Source organism: Cyprinodon variegatus, unplaced genomic scaffold, assembly GCF_000732505.1.
Source record: "Cyprinodon variegatus isolate N-32 unplaced genomic scaffold, C_variegatus-1.0 Scaffold91, whole genome shotgun sequence".
In the NCBI taxonomy this organism is placed as follows: domain Eukaryota; kingdom Metazoa; phylum Chordata; class Actinopteri; order Cyprinodontiformes; family Cyprinodontidae; genus Cyprinodon; species Cyprinodon variegatus.
Window position 1 is genome coordinate 333,370 of NW_015150544.1, and position 15,415 is coordinate 348,784.

General features: G+C 36.7%; 1 protein-coding gene across 13 annotated transcripts in view; it reads left to right on the forward strand.

Moving 5' to 3' along the window:
• ryr3 (ryanodine receptor 3) overlaps positions 1–13,858 on the forward strand; it is a 134,713-nt gene extending 120,855 nt beyond the window's left edge. For 7 of the 13 annotated variants that reach the window (XM_015373716.1, XM_015373719.1, XM_015373723.1 and 4 more), the window contains 17 exons: positions 741–822; positions 1,915–3,212; positions 4,462–4,517; positions 4,644–4,818; positions 5,174–5,260; positions 5,344–5,538; positions 6,930–7,060; positions 7,144–7,186; positions 7,302–7,429; positions 7,551–7,611; positions 7,714–7,860; positions 10,139–10,273; positions 10,366–10,522; positions 10,784–10,848; positions 11,196–11,296; positions 11,919–11,970; positions 13,643–13,738. In XM_015373716.1, coding sequence (XP_015229202.1) covers positions 741–822; positions 1,915–3,212; positions 4,462–4,517; positions 4,644–4,818; positions 5,174–5,260; positions 5,344–5,538; positions 6,930–7,060; positions 7,144–7,186; positions 7,302–7,429; positions 7,551–7,611; positions 7,714–7,860; positions 10,139–10,273; positions 10,366–10,522; positions 10,784–10,848; positions 11,196–11,296; positions 11,919–11,970; positions 13,643–13,738 — 3,009 coding nt within the window. Of the gene's footprint in view, positions 1–740; positions 823–1,914; positions 3,213–4,461; positions 4,518–4,643; positions 4,819–5,173; positions 5,261–5,343; positions 5,539–6,929; positions 7,061–7,143; positions 7,187–7,301; positions 7,430–7,550; positions 7,612–7,713; positions 7,861–10,138; positions 10,274–10,365; positions 10,523–10,783; positions 10,849–11,195; positions 11,297–11,918; positions 11,971–13,642 lie in introns of all 13 variants that reach the window. The other 6 variants (XM_015373714.1, XM_015373717.1, XM_015373724.1 and 3 more) reach the window with 1 other exon arrangement.
• Positions 13,859–15,415: the final 1,557 nt, after the last annotated feature.

Here is a 15,415-nt window from a genome sequence, read left to right on the forward strand (position 1 = left end):
AAAGGGACACCTAACAACTTTATAGATATAATTCACAGAATGAGAAGTAGTCATTTTATAAAAAGTCCCCCTAGAACAACATGAAGGTTATTCTGAAGTTCAGATATTAATATCTGTTTAACTGCATTGTCTATTGTAAGCATGTGTCTGTAGATGTATGTATATGGATGTATGCAATTTTCAAAATCCTAAAGGAAATGCTTGAATGATTGCTTCTATGGAACCACTGATGCAATTATAATACAAAAAACAATATAAACAGTATTAATGTATTTTTTCTGTTATACCACTAGAGGTCGCTCCAGCCCCAACAATATCATTGTGGTACTGCAGTAGAATCACATATCAGCTAATTTAGCTAATTAATGTCTGACCTTCTTTAATCATCTCAAAGTCTTTTGGTCTGACAGTAGATGCAAGGATGTTGCAGAACACAGGTGAAGTAACTAAATTTAACTATCAAAGTAAGGTTGATATTTATGGGATGGTTAATACAAAATCCAGAGAGACTGAATGACTCAGAGTGACCCCACCATCTGCTCTTGAATGGGGAAACGACATCAACCCTTGTGATGATGGATGGATGTTGAGTTGAGGGACCGTCTGGCCCTCAGTGGAATCTGAAGCAGCCTTCAGCAGTTAAAATGCAGCTCAGGGTTATTAAAGAGAGCAAAACAATCCTTACAGGAAGGTTGTCAGTGGCCTGAGGGATATCCTCTGTTATTCTCTTTTCCTAACAGGACTCCAGTCAGATTGAATTACTGAAGGAGCTCCTGGATCTGCAGAAGGACATGATTGTCATGATGCTTTCTCTTCTCGAAGGTTTGTTCATTTCATGATTTTAAAATAGAAAAACATATACTTGACAGTTAAATCAACCAAACCTTACTAAAATATCCATACCACTTGGATCTTCTCATATTTTGCCAAGTTATATCCTCAAATCTCAGCTCAAAGCAATGTATTATCTGGGAAGGATGATAAAACATGCCCCACAAAACTCAGAATAATTAAAAATCTGAGTGATCTCTAGAAGCTACTTACCTAATTTTATTGATTTTGTAAAGACATTGCAGGTTTGTTAAAGTGGAACAAACAGTATAATGAAACCTAAGAAACTCAGCAGACATGTCACTGATAAAGAAGGGTTAGGCTTTCAAACAATAGCCCAAGCTTACACTGCAATTTGAAATTGTATATTTGAAAACTGTTTGCACACCTGCCAACCTCCAAAGATACTGTACCTCTGGGGCGATGCAGAGATCCACAGCTAATGGAAAACCACAGGAAAACTGGCTGTTGAACACTCCACTAACCTGAAATAATCACTTTTAGAAAAGCCATTGCTTGAAAAATAAAACTATAAATAAAATTGGCGACAAGCCTTTTGTGATTTTCAAAAAACTTTTTGTGGAGTGCACTTTAGTAGATAAGATCAAATGTACTGTAACTTTTTTGTCTCCATTCTAAAAAAAGAGAACAATGTATACTACCACGAGCCAGTCATAACCACAATAGAACATGGTGGAAGAAACAAAGAAAAAGCCAAACCTCTTGATCAAACCTTGCGAAATCTAGACTTAAACTTGGTTTATAATCTGTGGCAAGGTTAAAAAATATATGTTTACAATTGCTCTCCATAACATCTTATTGTTGCTAACTTACGAAAGAGATTTGGTCCAGTTTTCAGGCACTAGATCCAAAGCTAGTGGAGACATACTACCAACAATTGGTTTAGATATTTATATGTAAATAATAATAAAAATTATTTGCACTTTATGGTCTGTTATATTCAATCCTTAGTAAATACATCATTATTTCTGTTTATAATAAAAAAAAAAAGGTTGAAAACGTTTGGCACTAAACCTTTATCCTGTTAAAACATTTTCTTAATAAATCACCTTGTTGTCACAGGTAATGTTGTCAATGGAACTATTGGCAAACAGATGGTGGACACCTTGGTGGAATCTTCAAGCAATGTTGAGATGATCCTGAAATTTTTCGACATGTTTCTCAAGCTGAAGGACTTGACGACTTCAGACAGCTTTAAGGAGTATGACTCTGATAGTAAAGGGGTCATCTCTAAGAAAGATTTCCAGAAGTCCATGGAGAACCAGAAGCAATACTCTCAGTCTGAGATTGAGTTTCTTCTCTCCTGTGCTGAAGCAGATGAGAATGACATGTTCAGCTACAAGCAATTTGTGGAGAGATTTCATGAACCAGCAAAGGACATTGGCTTTAATGTAGCAGTGCTGCTCACCAACCTCTCAGAGCACATGCCCCACGACTCCCGTCTGTCGACGTTCCTTAACCTGGCTGAAAGCGTCCTCAGCTACTTTGAGCCATTCTTGGGTCGCATTGAGATCATGGGTGGAGCCAAGCGCATTGAGAGAGTCTACTTTGAGATTAGTGAGTCAAGTCGTACGCAGTGGGAGAAGCCTCAAGTGAAAGAGTCAAAAAGGCAATTCATATTTGATGTGGTCAATGAAGGCGGGGAGAGCGAGAAGATGGAGCTGTTTGTCAACTTCTGTGAGGACACCATCTTTGAGATGCAGCTTGCTTCTCAGATTTCTGAGCCAGATCCTGTTGAGCGTTCAGATGAAAATGAGGATGAGAGCCAGAGTGTGGTGGAGAACCAAGAAGAGGAAGAAGAAGAGAATGTCATGATGGAATCTTCCTCTGCATTTACAATTGCCTGCATCTCAATGCGAAAAAGCCTATGTCACTTTCAACAGTTGCTCACTCTGAAGAGCATGAGGCGTCAATACAGGAGATTCAGAAAGATGAGGAGGGGTTTCTTCTCATTTTTCTGGATGATCATCACTGGTCTCTTCCACTTTATCTACAGCCTGGTTTGGGGTTTCTTCCACATCTTGTGGACCACTATGTTTGGCGGTGGTCTGGTTGAAGGGGCTAAGAACATGAAGGTGACAGATATTTTAGGAAACATGCCAGACCCAACTCAGTTTGGGATCCATGGAGATGTGCTGGAAACAGAAAAGATGGAAGCTAACGATGCCTCAGCCTTGGAGCAGATGGGTCAGATGGCTCAGGGCGATGCAGCAGAGGCTGACCTGATGGCCGAGCTTCTCAACATACAGCCCAAGAGGGAAGGCAAGCATGGGGCCGAGCCAGGTTTGGGGGACGTATCGGAGGTGGTGGTAGGAGATGCTCCATCAATAGCCAGTGCTGTCAGACAAAAGAAAGCACAGGTTTGTAAAAATACTTCCTGGTTTGTTGGTTGTTGTTTTTTTTTTTGCAGGTTAGAACCATGAAGTGTGTTTTACTGAAAATATTATAAGACCGACTTATCTATAATTTAGCTACGTTTTCAAGTGGAAGAAAATGACACATTGATTAAAATTGATGCAAATGGAGCTTTATTTATTTGAACTTTGTTTTTACTGATGGATTGGAATCTTACTGAAAAAAAGTCAAATACATAAAAAATATTCACCATTTAATAATGATGATTTTGATTTCATGTCTTGTGGCTCACATTTACTTTTGACATTTTGGAACATTTGGCAAGATGTTTGGACAGTATTGCACTAGAGGTTTGTTGTTGGTGATCTATCAGCACCATAAAGATAAATGAACACAGCAGAGAGTTCACCTATAAAATTTTTAAAGAAATTTTAAACAGGATTTGATTATAAATCATTCTAATATAAGCACTTTTCATGCCTTCATCTAAAAATAAGATGGCTATCCAGAAAACCTACCAAGAAAGAGCCTAAACTGTAGGTCTGAGTCGGAAGAGCCAGCTTTTACTCTCTTATTGTAACATGGTGGTAGCAGCAAAGCAGCTGCTGGTTTCTGCTACCACCAGGGTCAGCAGAGTCAGGGAAGTTAGTCATAGTGTATGGAAACATGGACAAAATACTCGGAAAATCTATGCGAGGCTTCAAAAGTCTCGGCAAGAGGTTCACTTTCCAGTTGGGCAGAGGCTATAAACATACATGCACAATAGGCTGCAGGCCCTACAGTACATTGTGTCTGTACTAAACCCCTAGAGAACACATCAATGCTAAAATCTAAACCCCAACACTCTAGTGTTGGGGTTTAGATTTTAGCATTGATGTGTTGAAAAACACTCTAATGAGAGCATTAACAGGTTGTGTTAAAGTGTTAAGTAAGGGATGCTGATTACATGTGGACATACTTTTCATATGACCACTTGTTCTTTTTTTTACTTCATAATTATGCACAACAATGTGTCGGTATTTTATATAAACCAATTGCAAATGAAGGAATGATGAATGCATGAAAAATACACAAGAACTCTTTTATTTTTCTTGCCGTTACATTTTTTTAATCAGTCATTGTTTTGTGACAAATCGCAAAGTTTGTGGTTTTAATGTGACAAAATGCTAAAACATTAAAGGATATGGATATTTTTTGCAAAGCTCTGCAAAAAATACCCATATGTCTTATTTTGTATACCTAATTCCTTAACAGATGGCTGCAAAGAAGTCATCAAATGGAGACTACAAATCAGACTCTGAGAAGGGAGAGTGAGTATAAATTATAATAAGTACAAATATGTATTTGTATGCCTACATACACTATTGCTTGCACTTTATCTTTAAGTACTTTTCGCAGACTGTACACTCTGTAACTAAAGGAATTTATGTCTGCAGTTCAGAGGATGGTGAGAAAAAGGACCATGACAAGGCCAAGGATGAAGCTCCTCCACAGCCTTCTGCAGAGGAGAGGAGAGCTCCAAAGAAGAGGCTTGGCCTGAGGAAAGAACCACCGAAGGCCTTTATGGCCAGCTTTCTGGCTGGCTTAGAAATCTACCAGACTAAGATACTGGTCAGATATTTATCCTATATTACTCCTAACACCAGGGCCTAATTTCAAAAAAAAAAAAATAAATAAAAGTCCCATTATTCAGTTTGCAGGTCATGTTCTCACAATCTTTTTTTTCTTTTTTTCCAATATGATCTGCAAGTGAATACCAAACAATTTGTGACATTCCCTCACATATTACTGTCTTAAACGGCAGATTGGATGAAAAAAAGGGTTTAATTATACATAAAAACGATCACATATGAATAGGTAGATGTGTTGTTATGAAATTTATGTAGATTAAAAAAAACAATATCATTGCCATATATTTATATATACCTGTATAACTCATGTAAATTTAATCTCCATATTTTCCTAGAACTATTTGGCTCGGAATTTCTACAACTTACGCTTCCTGGCACTTTTTGTTGCTTTTGCAATCAACTTCATATTGCTCTTCTACAAGGTACTCTTTTTAACCATCCTTATACTTAAATTGAGGGTTTGACATTATTTTCTGTGTTCAGCATTAATCAGTTGGTCTTTTAGGTGACTGGTGATTACTCAGAGGATGAAGACCCCTGGAATCGAAGAGGCAGAGTGGGAGAGGAGGAGGATGAAGGAGCGCTTGAGTACTTTGTTCTGCAGGAAAGCACTGGTTACATGGCACCAACCCTTTGTTGTTTAGCAATCCTGCATACCATCATATCCTTCCTGTGTGTTGTTGGATACTATTATTTAAAGGTACAGCATTAAATGGGAGAGGGCATTATTAAAAATCGCTTGTTTACTAAGCTGTCTGCTGCCATAAGGTCTGCACTGGAACAGGAACAGTAGTGGTCTCTCAGTCCCCCTGAGGAAACAAGTTTCATTCACTTCAGCATCATTCAGTAGAGTTTCTTCTGTGTAATATATGTTTGCAATGCTAGACCATGTTTTTAAACAATTAATGCAATTTCTGACTTTTACCAAACTCAAATGAACATCTACCTAATAACTACCAAGTTGTTAAAAATACAGTAGCATCCATTTAAAATGGCCATTCCCAGTCAAATGGCAGCCCACTTCCCTGCAACAGTCAGCAAAATCCCCTCTAAATTCCAGCCACTGGAGTGACCCCCTCTTGCATATATTTTTAGTACGACTCCATCCTTTCACTTAAATACAGGGTCTGACAAGGAGATGACGCTTCTCTTTAGATCACAAATCATGACAGAGTATTTTAGTACAAGGATTGATGTTTAAAAAGGAATTGTAGGGGACCAGCCAAGGACCCATCAAGGAAAGTGGGGTAATTTTAAATGGCACCTACTGTAAAGCAGTTTTTTGCCAAAAAATGTCAATATATTCATAATTTTTCTTTTATATTGATATTAAATTATATTATTATATAATGTTTTAAATGTGATTTATTAAAGAATACTTAGTTTGCATTTTGTCATAGATGTTACCCGCAATTTTCTCTTTAAGTCAGTCAGTGTTTTCTGTGACCTGTTGACAAAATAAAAAGACTTATTTACACTCTTGACCTAATAAGTAATTATATAAAGAAATTTTTAAACTGCAAGATTGGGATCACATCTGTTTAACTGGGGTTGCAGGCATATAGAATGTACTAGACATTTTTTTTTTTTTTTTTTGTATTTTATGTCATACAGCATTATTTAGTGATGCATTGTAGAATGGGAGCCAAAATCAATACGAATGGTTTGGGGAAAAAAAAAACAAAAAAAACTAGGTGGTGAAACAATAAAGCCTTGATTCGAATTATGGATGCTGACTATTTGGTAATCGCCAATTAGTGCTTGTCTAAAGTGGATTTTATGGTAGAACTGAAAGGTAAACTACTTTTCATGCAATAAAACTATTTCCATCAATAAAAAGTTATCACATGAATCATATGGCTCCTCCGTCCATAAAAACTGAAGAGTCATATGAAACTGAACTAAAACCATCATGATATTTTGATTTTGTGGTTTCAAACATGCAGAAATACAATTCCTTATTGCTATAGCAAAAAACAGCTGCTATTTATGGATGCTGAATACACGTTTCTAAATGTATATTCTGACATAATTGGTACTTATGTTTAAAAACTTTTTATCTTAACTTGGATCTCTATGTTTTTGTGTAAGGTGCCATTGGTGGTGTTCAAGCGGGAAAAGGAGATTGCGAGGAAGTTGGAGTTTGCAGGCCTCTATATCACTGAACAACCGTCTGATGATGACATTAAAGGACAGTGGGACAGACTTGTCATTAATACTCCGTAAGTCCCTAACTGTTATGTCTTTCTAAGATGTAATTGTTTAATGCTTTAAATGTAATGTGTTTTTTTCTGGATTTCTTCAGCTCCTTTCCCAACAACTACTGGGATAAATTTGTCAAACGCAAAGTAAGCTATTTAATGTATTTTTATTTTATTTTTTTTGCTTAAAACTGTAATTTTAGGAAACTAACAGAGATACCCATCACGGTTTTTTCTCTCTTTTTTTGTGACTGGTTTGCAGGTGATAAAAAAGTATGGGGATCTCTACGGAGCAGAGAGGATTGCAGAACTGCTGGGGTTGGACAAGAGTGCTCTCGATTTCAACCCCACAGAGGAAACTGTTGCCAAGGAGGCATCGCTGCTGTCATGGTGTGGTATTGGAGCAATAAATAGCCACAAGGCTGGAACTGCATGTGCAAAAATAGAGGGCAAACAGAAAATGTGCACGTTTTATGTCAGTGTTGGTGTTTTGTTTTTTTTCTTTTTTCAGGCTGAGCTCCATCGATACAAAATATCATGTCTGGAAAATGGGGGTGGTGTTTACAGACAACGTAAGTTTGACATAAAACCATGATTAATCATTGGTATTATATTTTCATTTTCTTTTACTGTCATTTTTTTTTCTAATTGATTCTAAACTGTCTCTGCAATAGTCATTCCTGTATCTAGTTTGGTACACCACAATGTCCATTCTGGGGCACTACAACAACTTCTTCTTTGCTGCTCATCTGCTGGACATTGCTATGGGTTTCAAGACCCTGCGCACAATCCTCTCCTCTGTTACCCATAATGGCAAACAGGTAAGGTGGAAGCAAGTCTTCTAAACAGCAGGGGTCACTGCAGAGTTGAAGATTAAGGTTGTAGACTGTGCCAGGCAGATTTTGGACTCTTAACCCAAGTTGCTAAAATCAGGGGGGGAAAAAATGTAAATTTGTTTCCTGGGTTGTATCTTACCCACATGGTAGAGATTATTTTTCCTCACTGGTAACAGAAAATTACACGGCAAAGCAATTTTATTTGTATAGCACTATTCATTACATCGACAAATCAATGTGTTTTACATGAATTAGATAATGAAAGAGAAGATAAACAAAAACAGAATAAAAGCAAAAATATTTGTAAAACAAAGAAATCAAATGGAAAAAAGCACAACAAAAGCAATTAAAAAACACATGATAAAGAAAGTGAAAGTTTGATCACTACCTTAAACTAATACCTTTAATAACACCTTATTTTTTAAAATCTTATTTCAAAAATAATGTACATGTTTTGCTTTGTAAATCAATCTACGTATTTTAAAGAATAATTTTAATTCAATCACACCACTTTTGAGGTACTATGCTAAAATTATTCTGCTTTTTATTTTTTATTCCACTTAAGTTTACCACAGAAATTCTTAACTTTGGACATAGATATCCTAAATAAATATAAAACAGTTTTCAAATTATGATTTTATGTCTTTATGTGAAAAAGCTATCCAAATTATCTCGGCCACTGCAACCAAACCTTATCAGCTCCAGGCCTGTAGGATCAATACATTAGACAATGAAGGCGACAGTGGTGTTGGACACAGTAGTTCATCCTGTAATTGAAGGTTAGCCAGTATGAACCCCAGCTTCACCCATCACAGTTGTTATGTCCTTGGGCAAGACATTTCACCCACACTGCCTACTGGTGGTGGTCAGAGGGCCTGGTGGTCCCTGTGTACAGCAGCCTTGCTTCTGTCAGTGAGCCCCAAGGCAGCTGTGCTGCTATAGCTGATCATGATCAGTATACATCTCAGTGTCTGTAGTCTAAAGTGCTTTGGAGCCCCTTCACAGAAGGTGTTTAATAAGTAGAGGTCATTTATTTAACTACAAAACTATTTAACAATTATATTCACTCTAAAACAGGCATCCTCAAAGTCGGTCCTCGGGGGTAGCTGTCCTGCAGGTTTTATAGGTTTCCCTGCTCCAGCACAGCTGATTTACATTGATAGTTAATTAAAAGGTTTTTGCTGAACTGCAATCGTCAGATCAGCTATGCTAAAGCAGAGAAACCTCTAAAACCTGCAGGACAGCAGCCCTCGAAGGTTGCCCTCAATTTACAAAACTAATAGACAGTATGATGACAGATGACTGATAATAAACAAGGAACAGTGATCAAACTTTCCAGAAGTGACCGTTCCAAAATTAGAGCAAAAGAGCATTTAGTGGTGATCCAGGTGTCACAAAATAATCTGGAAAAACGTCTGAAGCACTGATGTTAAAAAACAAACAGAAATGAAATGTATTCAATCATCTAAAGTCAAGTAAACTTCCTTTATCAACAAAAAGTTTAAATAATTTAGATCTATGTGTTGATGACTTCATGAATTTTAAAACGCTTAATATTTTAGGGCTGAAATAATATATGCACTACTTAGCTATTATGCTTCAACATGAACTTTTCTTGTATATTTATTATTTAACACATTCTTAAACAGTGTATGCACCTTTTTACTGGACCGGCTTGAAATACATTCAAGAAAATCTGCAGTGAGAATGATTAGGGAGTAAAGCTCGATGGCTCCAGCCTCTTCATTAGAATCTTCTTACAATCTGGTCGGCAACTGTAAAATGACCAGAGGCAAAAATCAAACTTCAATTTCATTAAAGTCTCCGAGGTGAGAATACATTTTAAAACGTTAAGGTCTCCTAGAACTGCGGACAATTTTCAAAGTCATAGGCCTACGGCTAGATCAATCAATCATATCCATGTCTTAGTGTAATCATTTGCACCTTCCTTTGTTCTTGTTTTTTCTTTTAAGGTGAAAACAATTTGGATTCTGAGCCATATTAATTGGATTTTTCATGAGATGTAAAAATATTTTTTTTTTTTTGTTTGAAATGATCTTTTTTGCAGACAAATACATACTGCAGCTCTTTTAATCTCACCTGTTCTTCCTTTAGTCAGAGATATCCTGCTGTGCTCCTTGTTAAAAAGAACAAATGGGGACTTTCTAATCTGCCTCTGCTGCGCTAATTATGCTTCTAACTAAAGGATGTAAAAACAGAACAATCATGTTTTTTAATTTCTGCTCCATATTTTCCTCTGCAGCTGGTGTTGACAGTCGGCCTGCTGGCAGTCGTTGTCTATCTCTACACAGTGGTTGCCTTTAACTTCTTCAGGAAGTTTTACAACAAGAGCGCAGATGATGATGAGCCGGACATGAAGTGTGATGACATGATGACGGTGAACAGAAGTTGTGATTTAATTGTGTGTGCTCCAACTAAACTTGTGTCTCAATGGCCAACTAAGAGCACATCTCCATTTTTTTTTCATAGTGCTACCTGTTCCACATGTATGTTGGGGTGAGAGCGGGAGGTGGCATTGGGGACGAAATTGAAGACCCAGCGGGCGACCCATATGAGCTCTACCGCATCTTATTTGATATTACCTTCTTCTTCTTTGTCATCGTAATCCTGTTGGCTATCATTCAGGGTAGGTTTGTGATGTATAACATTAAGTCTTTATCAAAGGACCAGAATTGTTAAATACATGCTAAAGTGGCCTTTTTCAGATAAGAACTGATGTCTCGTTTACATTTTGTGCAATGTCCATTTTAGGGTTAATCATGGATGTTGGGAAATAAGAGCTGCACAATTTAGCGATGCTGCAGCAGCAAAATCAAGTGTAACAGTTTTAAAATACTTTTGCAAGGTACTGTTTATTTGTACCCATATCATCTCTTTGTGGATGCAGGTTTGATCATTGATGCCTTTGGAGAACTAAGAGATCAGCAGGAACAAGTCAAAGAAGACATGGAGGTGAAAAGACATTTTCTCTCATTTATGTGGACATTTTAAATGAGAATTTGGCTCAGTTTCAAGGATTAAAAATAATATGTGAATCTGATGGATTTTCTTCATCAATACATATTCTTATGTTTAGGTATCATATGCATAATAGATTAATCACATTTTCTAAGTTTTAGAAAAGTCCCTAGTTTCACATAAGACATCCCTCAGGTGCTGACAGTTGAAGTCCTATAATTATTCCACAAAAATATGGAATTAAATGAAAAATTGAATCAAAGAATTGTTACAGCATAGTGTATTTCCTCAGGCCAAAGTCAAACAAATCCAACAAGTATGTTCTAATCTTCTGCCCTCAGACAAAGTGTTTCATTTGTGGCATTGGTAATGACTACTTTGACACAACGCCTCACGGCTTCGAGACCCACACCTTGCAAGAGCACAATTTGGCCAACTACCTGTAAGTACAATTCTAAGTGGTTATGATTGGGCTCATTTCCTCCCCAATATATGTTGCTTCTGTTATGTAATCTTTTCATTAAAAGATTTAGAACATTACCCCAGATGGACCAAAGTCACTAATAGCTTTAGATCAAGTTCTCTCCCCCTGTGAGCTTCCTCTGGTATCTCTGTTTAGCCAATGTTTCTGCATTGCACCAGCAGCAACAGAAAGTCTCAGTCCATTTGCTCTCAGTCAGTTAGCCAGTGGTTTCCAGACAGCCTCATTATCCCGGCTCATTACTATTTAATGCTATGAACTTTATCGTAAAATAGGTTTGGGATAGTGCTCTCATGCAGTATTCATTATAACCCGGCGTGCTTCAACGCCCACAGAGATACAGTGGCCGGTTGCCATTTATACCTGATTTTGGAAGCAGCAGGGGATTTGGTTATGGAAATGGAGTTGTGTTGCTTTGAGTCTCTTGCATCAAAATTTCAGTTTCCAGAAAGAAAAACTGTTGTTTGTCATCAGGCAGATATGATTGTGAACCATGCATTTGCGCTCTCCCTCATTTATATACTATTTTATAATGGTAAATATGTATAACACTGCCAAGTAAAAGTGTTTTAATGTTTTCAAGGTTTTTTCTGATGTACCTCATCAATAAGGATGAAACGGAGCACACTGGCCAGGTAAGGAATCTTCTTATACAATGAGACTTCTTATACAATGAGACTTTCATAAAATAAAATTCTGCATCAACAAAAGCAATAGCTATTTTCCCCAGCACTATTTTCGGTGTATGAGCAATTTACTATGTTAGTTAGGTGCTACAAAAAGACAAACATGCAGCTGAGATAAATAAGTGTGGAACTTTACCATCTAAAAAAACAAATGGAAGCTGCATGTTAATAATATAGAGAAAAATAGTGCAGCAAACGTGCTTAGATATTCCTGTTATTTGCAATAGGAAACTGTCAACAAGAGACCCACTTGCCCCCTTTTCCTTCTTTTCCTCATTATTTAACAGGCTGTCAGCCTGTCTCACTTAATTCTTTGATATAGAAGGCAAAAAAAAACCAAAAAACATTTATGACCCTTCAAAATGAGATATACCAGTAGGTAGGAGTTGATCATTGTTAGTGAATAAACTTTTAATTAATAATCTATTTAAACCACACAGAATAATATTATTACAGAGATTGATTATTTTGCTGTTTTCTTTGTTCCATCTTTTTGATTCAATGAGAGAATAAATAATTGTGGCTTTTGCAATTAAAAATATGAGCAAATATTGTGTGTTTTGCAACAAGGTTGCACTACCAATGTAATGGTTGGAATATAAAATTGCAATTTAATAATGGATGAAGTTTATTTTTAAAAGATTATTTATTTTCGGGAGATAAGTAGCTTTGACTATACGCAGTGTTTGATTTTTAGCCAATATGATAACATTTTCTATTTTCTTTTGTGGACACAACATTAATTAAAGTGCAAATATATATTCTCGTATGATAGTGTGTTGCCTTCTAAGCAAAAGTTCTTATTCATCTGAATTAGTGCGCCAAAAGAACCTATGCTCTGGTAATGTTAAGGGTAACTTAAAGGTATAGTGGAGGATTTTCTTTTTCCGAGTGGATCACCGAAAGAAGTGGTCCTCCTAATTGTCAATCACTCGTTGTACGTGCTCATCCACATTTTCACTTACCGGGCGTGAGTCTGACATAGTGGAAAAATTACAAATATTCTTTTGGAAAGTAAGCTTGTATGAGTGATGCAAACAGCAACTTTTAACCAGAGCATGTACAAGGAGAAATGGGCTTGTGCATGCTCTTGCATGCGTTTAATAGACGTTCCCTCTTGGGAAAGGATTGTGCATGTGCATTTTTGCTTTTAAGTGGAGAGAAGTCTTTTTAAAAATTGCTAAAATCCTCCACTATACCTTTAAGGATATCCACCCTAAGTTTGAAGGCTACCTTCCCCATTAAACAAAATATCCTGTCATGCTATAGGTCTATTACCTATCAAGAGCATCAGGAATTGTGTTTTATTCTATAAACCAGTGTGATCAGCTAATTTTCTCATTTGAGATGCACCAAATTACCTGAAAACCTTATGAAGCATTAATATCAACATGCTGAAAATATGAAGAAAACACCACTTTGAATTTGTTAAGAAAATGTTCTTCTGTCAGACAGAATTGGTCCCTCTTGTGTGATTTTATCGCTCTACAAAGCTTTAGCACTTACTGAAAGTTGCTATAAAAACAATACAACAAAATATGTTTTATGAATAATTCAAGTTATTCTATTCAATTTGGCTGTTGAATGTTTTTATTTTAAACTGTTTATGCTTGTTATTTAGGAGTCCTACGTGTGGAAGATGTATCAGGAGCGCTGCTGGGATTTCTTCCCAGCTGGAGACTGCTTTCGGAAGCAGTATGAAGAGCAGCTTGGATAGAGAGACAGATTTTCCTCTCCTCCATCCAGACCGATGCAACACACACAGTCAACCCATGTTTTTATTAAAAACTAAGACGGAAGGAGGTCATGTTGATCATCAATGTTGGTACAGAAAAAAGAAAAAGACCTCTGACTTACTCAGATGTATTTGATCTGTTTTAGATTTGGGACATGTTATAGACGTGTGTTGCCTTTTCAACAACATAACCCCAAGTTATTGCACAATTTTTTTTTGTTAAATATTATTTATTTATAGTGTTTTTTGAAAAATTGTGGGTGTGTGGGGTTATCAGACAATGTGTCAGTCAATATTATGCACAATGTATGAATGTCGAACCTGAGACTTAATGCCAAAAGAAAAGCAGAGAGGTATAGCAGATGTACTTAGTGGGCAAAAATGTGATTGAAGAAAAGTTTTATTGAGATGCTGTAACATTGCATATTAAAGTGACGTTTCTAGAAAGAAGGGGCAAAAAGGTAAATTAAATGCCTAGAATTCTATATGAAGTGCCTTACAGTACTGTATCTACATTACAATGAAGCTATGCAAAACCTTTGTTTGTCTTTTTCTTTATTGTATGTAATACAATAGTCTAACTAGAGTGGAAATCTGTCAGCTGACTGGATAGATGATGTAAAAGTAGTTGAACATGGATTGAAAATGTTGGTATTTCCTATTTTGTTGCTTTATGCAGCATAACTTCAAATGTTCGAGATACAGTGAAAAAAACAGCAAATGAAACAAACCAATCAACCCTCAAACATGAAAAAAAAAACTGCTATTGTATGGCAATTTGTATGTAATAGCTTTGCTGATCTGTGCATTATGTTTGATGGAAGAGGAATAAATTGTTGAAGAATTAATAATCATTTCTCTCTACAGTTGTATAAATGCTTTTCAAACTGACAATTGCAATTTACAGTATAGCAAGAAAGCTCTTCAGGCAAACACAAGAGCAGGATGGTACATCTTTCCACTTTGCCACCTTGTTTCTTCAAAATATTGTAACAACGGCTGGCTACTTGAAAATCGATGTTCATAAATCAATCAGTTTCATTTAGTATATTTTTTCATCAACAAACTTTTGGAAAAAAAAATGTAAGACATGTTCAAATCAAAGCCTTTATCCATCCAACAATACAAAAGCAACTAACAAACTAAATACCCATTAATTATAATCTCTGCACAATTATAGGTGACATCATCATAGTTGGTAATAGTTTTTTATGATTTAAAACTAGGTTTTCACGCTGGGGCAGTTTGTAGCACTGCTGCCTTGCAGCAAGAAGGTTTCTGGTTTGATTCCCGGCCCGAGGTCTTTCAGCATGGAGTTTGCATATTCTCCCTGTGTCTGAGACGGTTCTCTGTGGGTACTCCTGCTTCCTCCCATAGTCCAAAAACATGACTGTTATACTAATTGGCATCTCTAAATGTCCTTAGTGAGAGTGCGTGCATGATTGTATGTCTTTGTGTGTCCCGTGTTTCCCTGCGACAGACTGGAAACCTGTCCAGGGTGTATCCCGTCTCTCACCCATAGACGCACTGGCCCCACCACGACCCTGACAGAATAAGTGTGAGAAGATTGATGGATGGATGAATTTAAAACTAGAAAAAAAGGAAATAATGAATCAATAATTGAAATTTCAACCTGGAGAGACTCAAATAGAGAAAAGA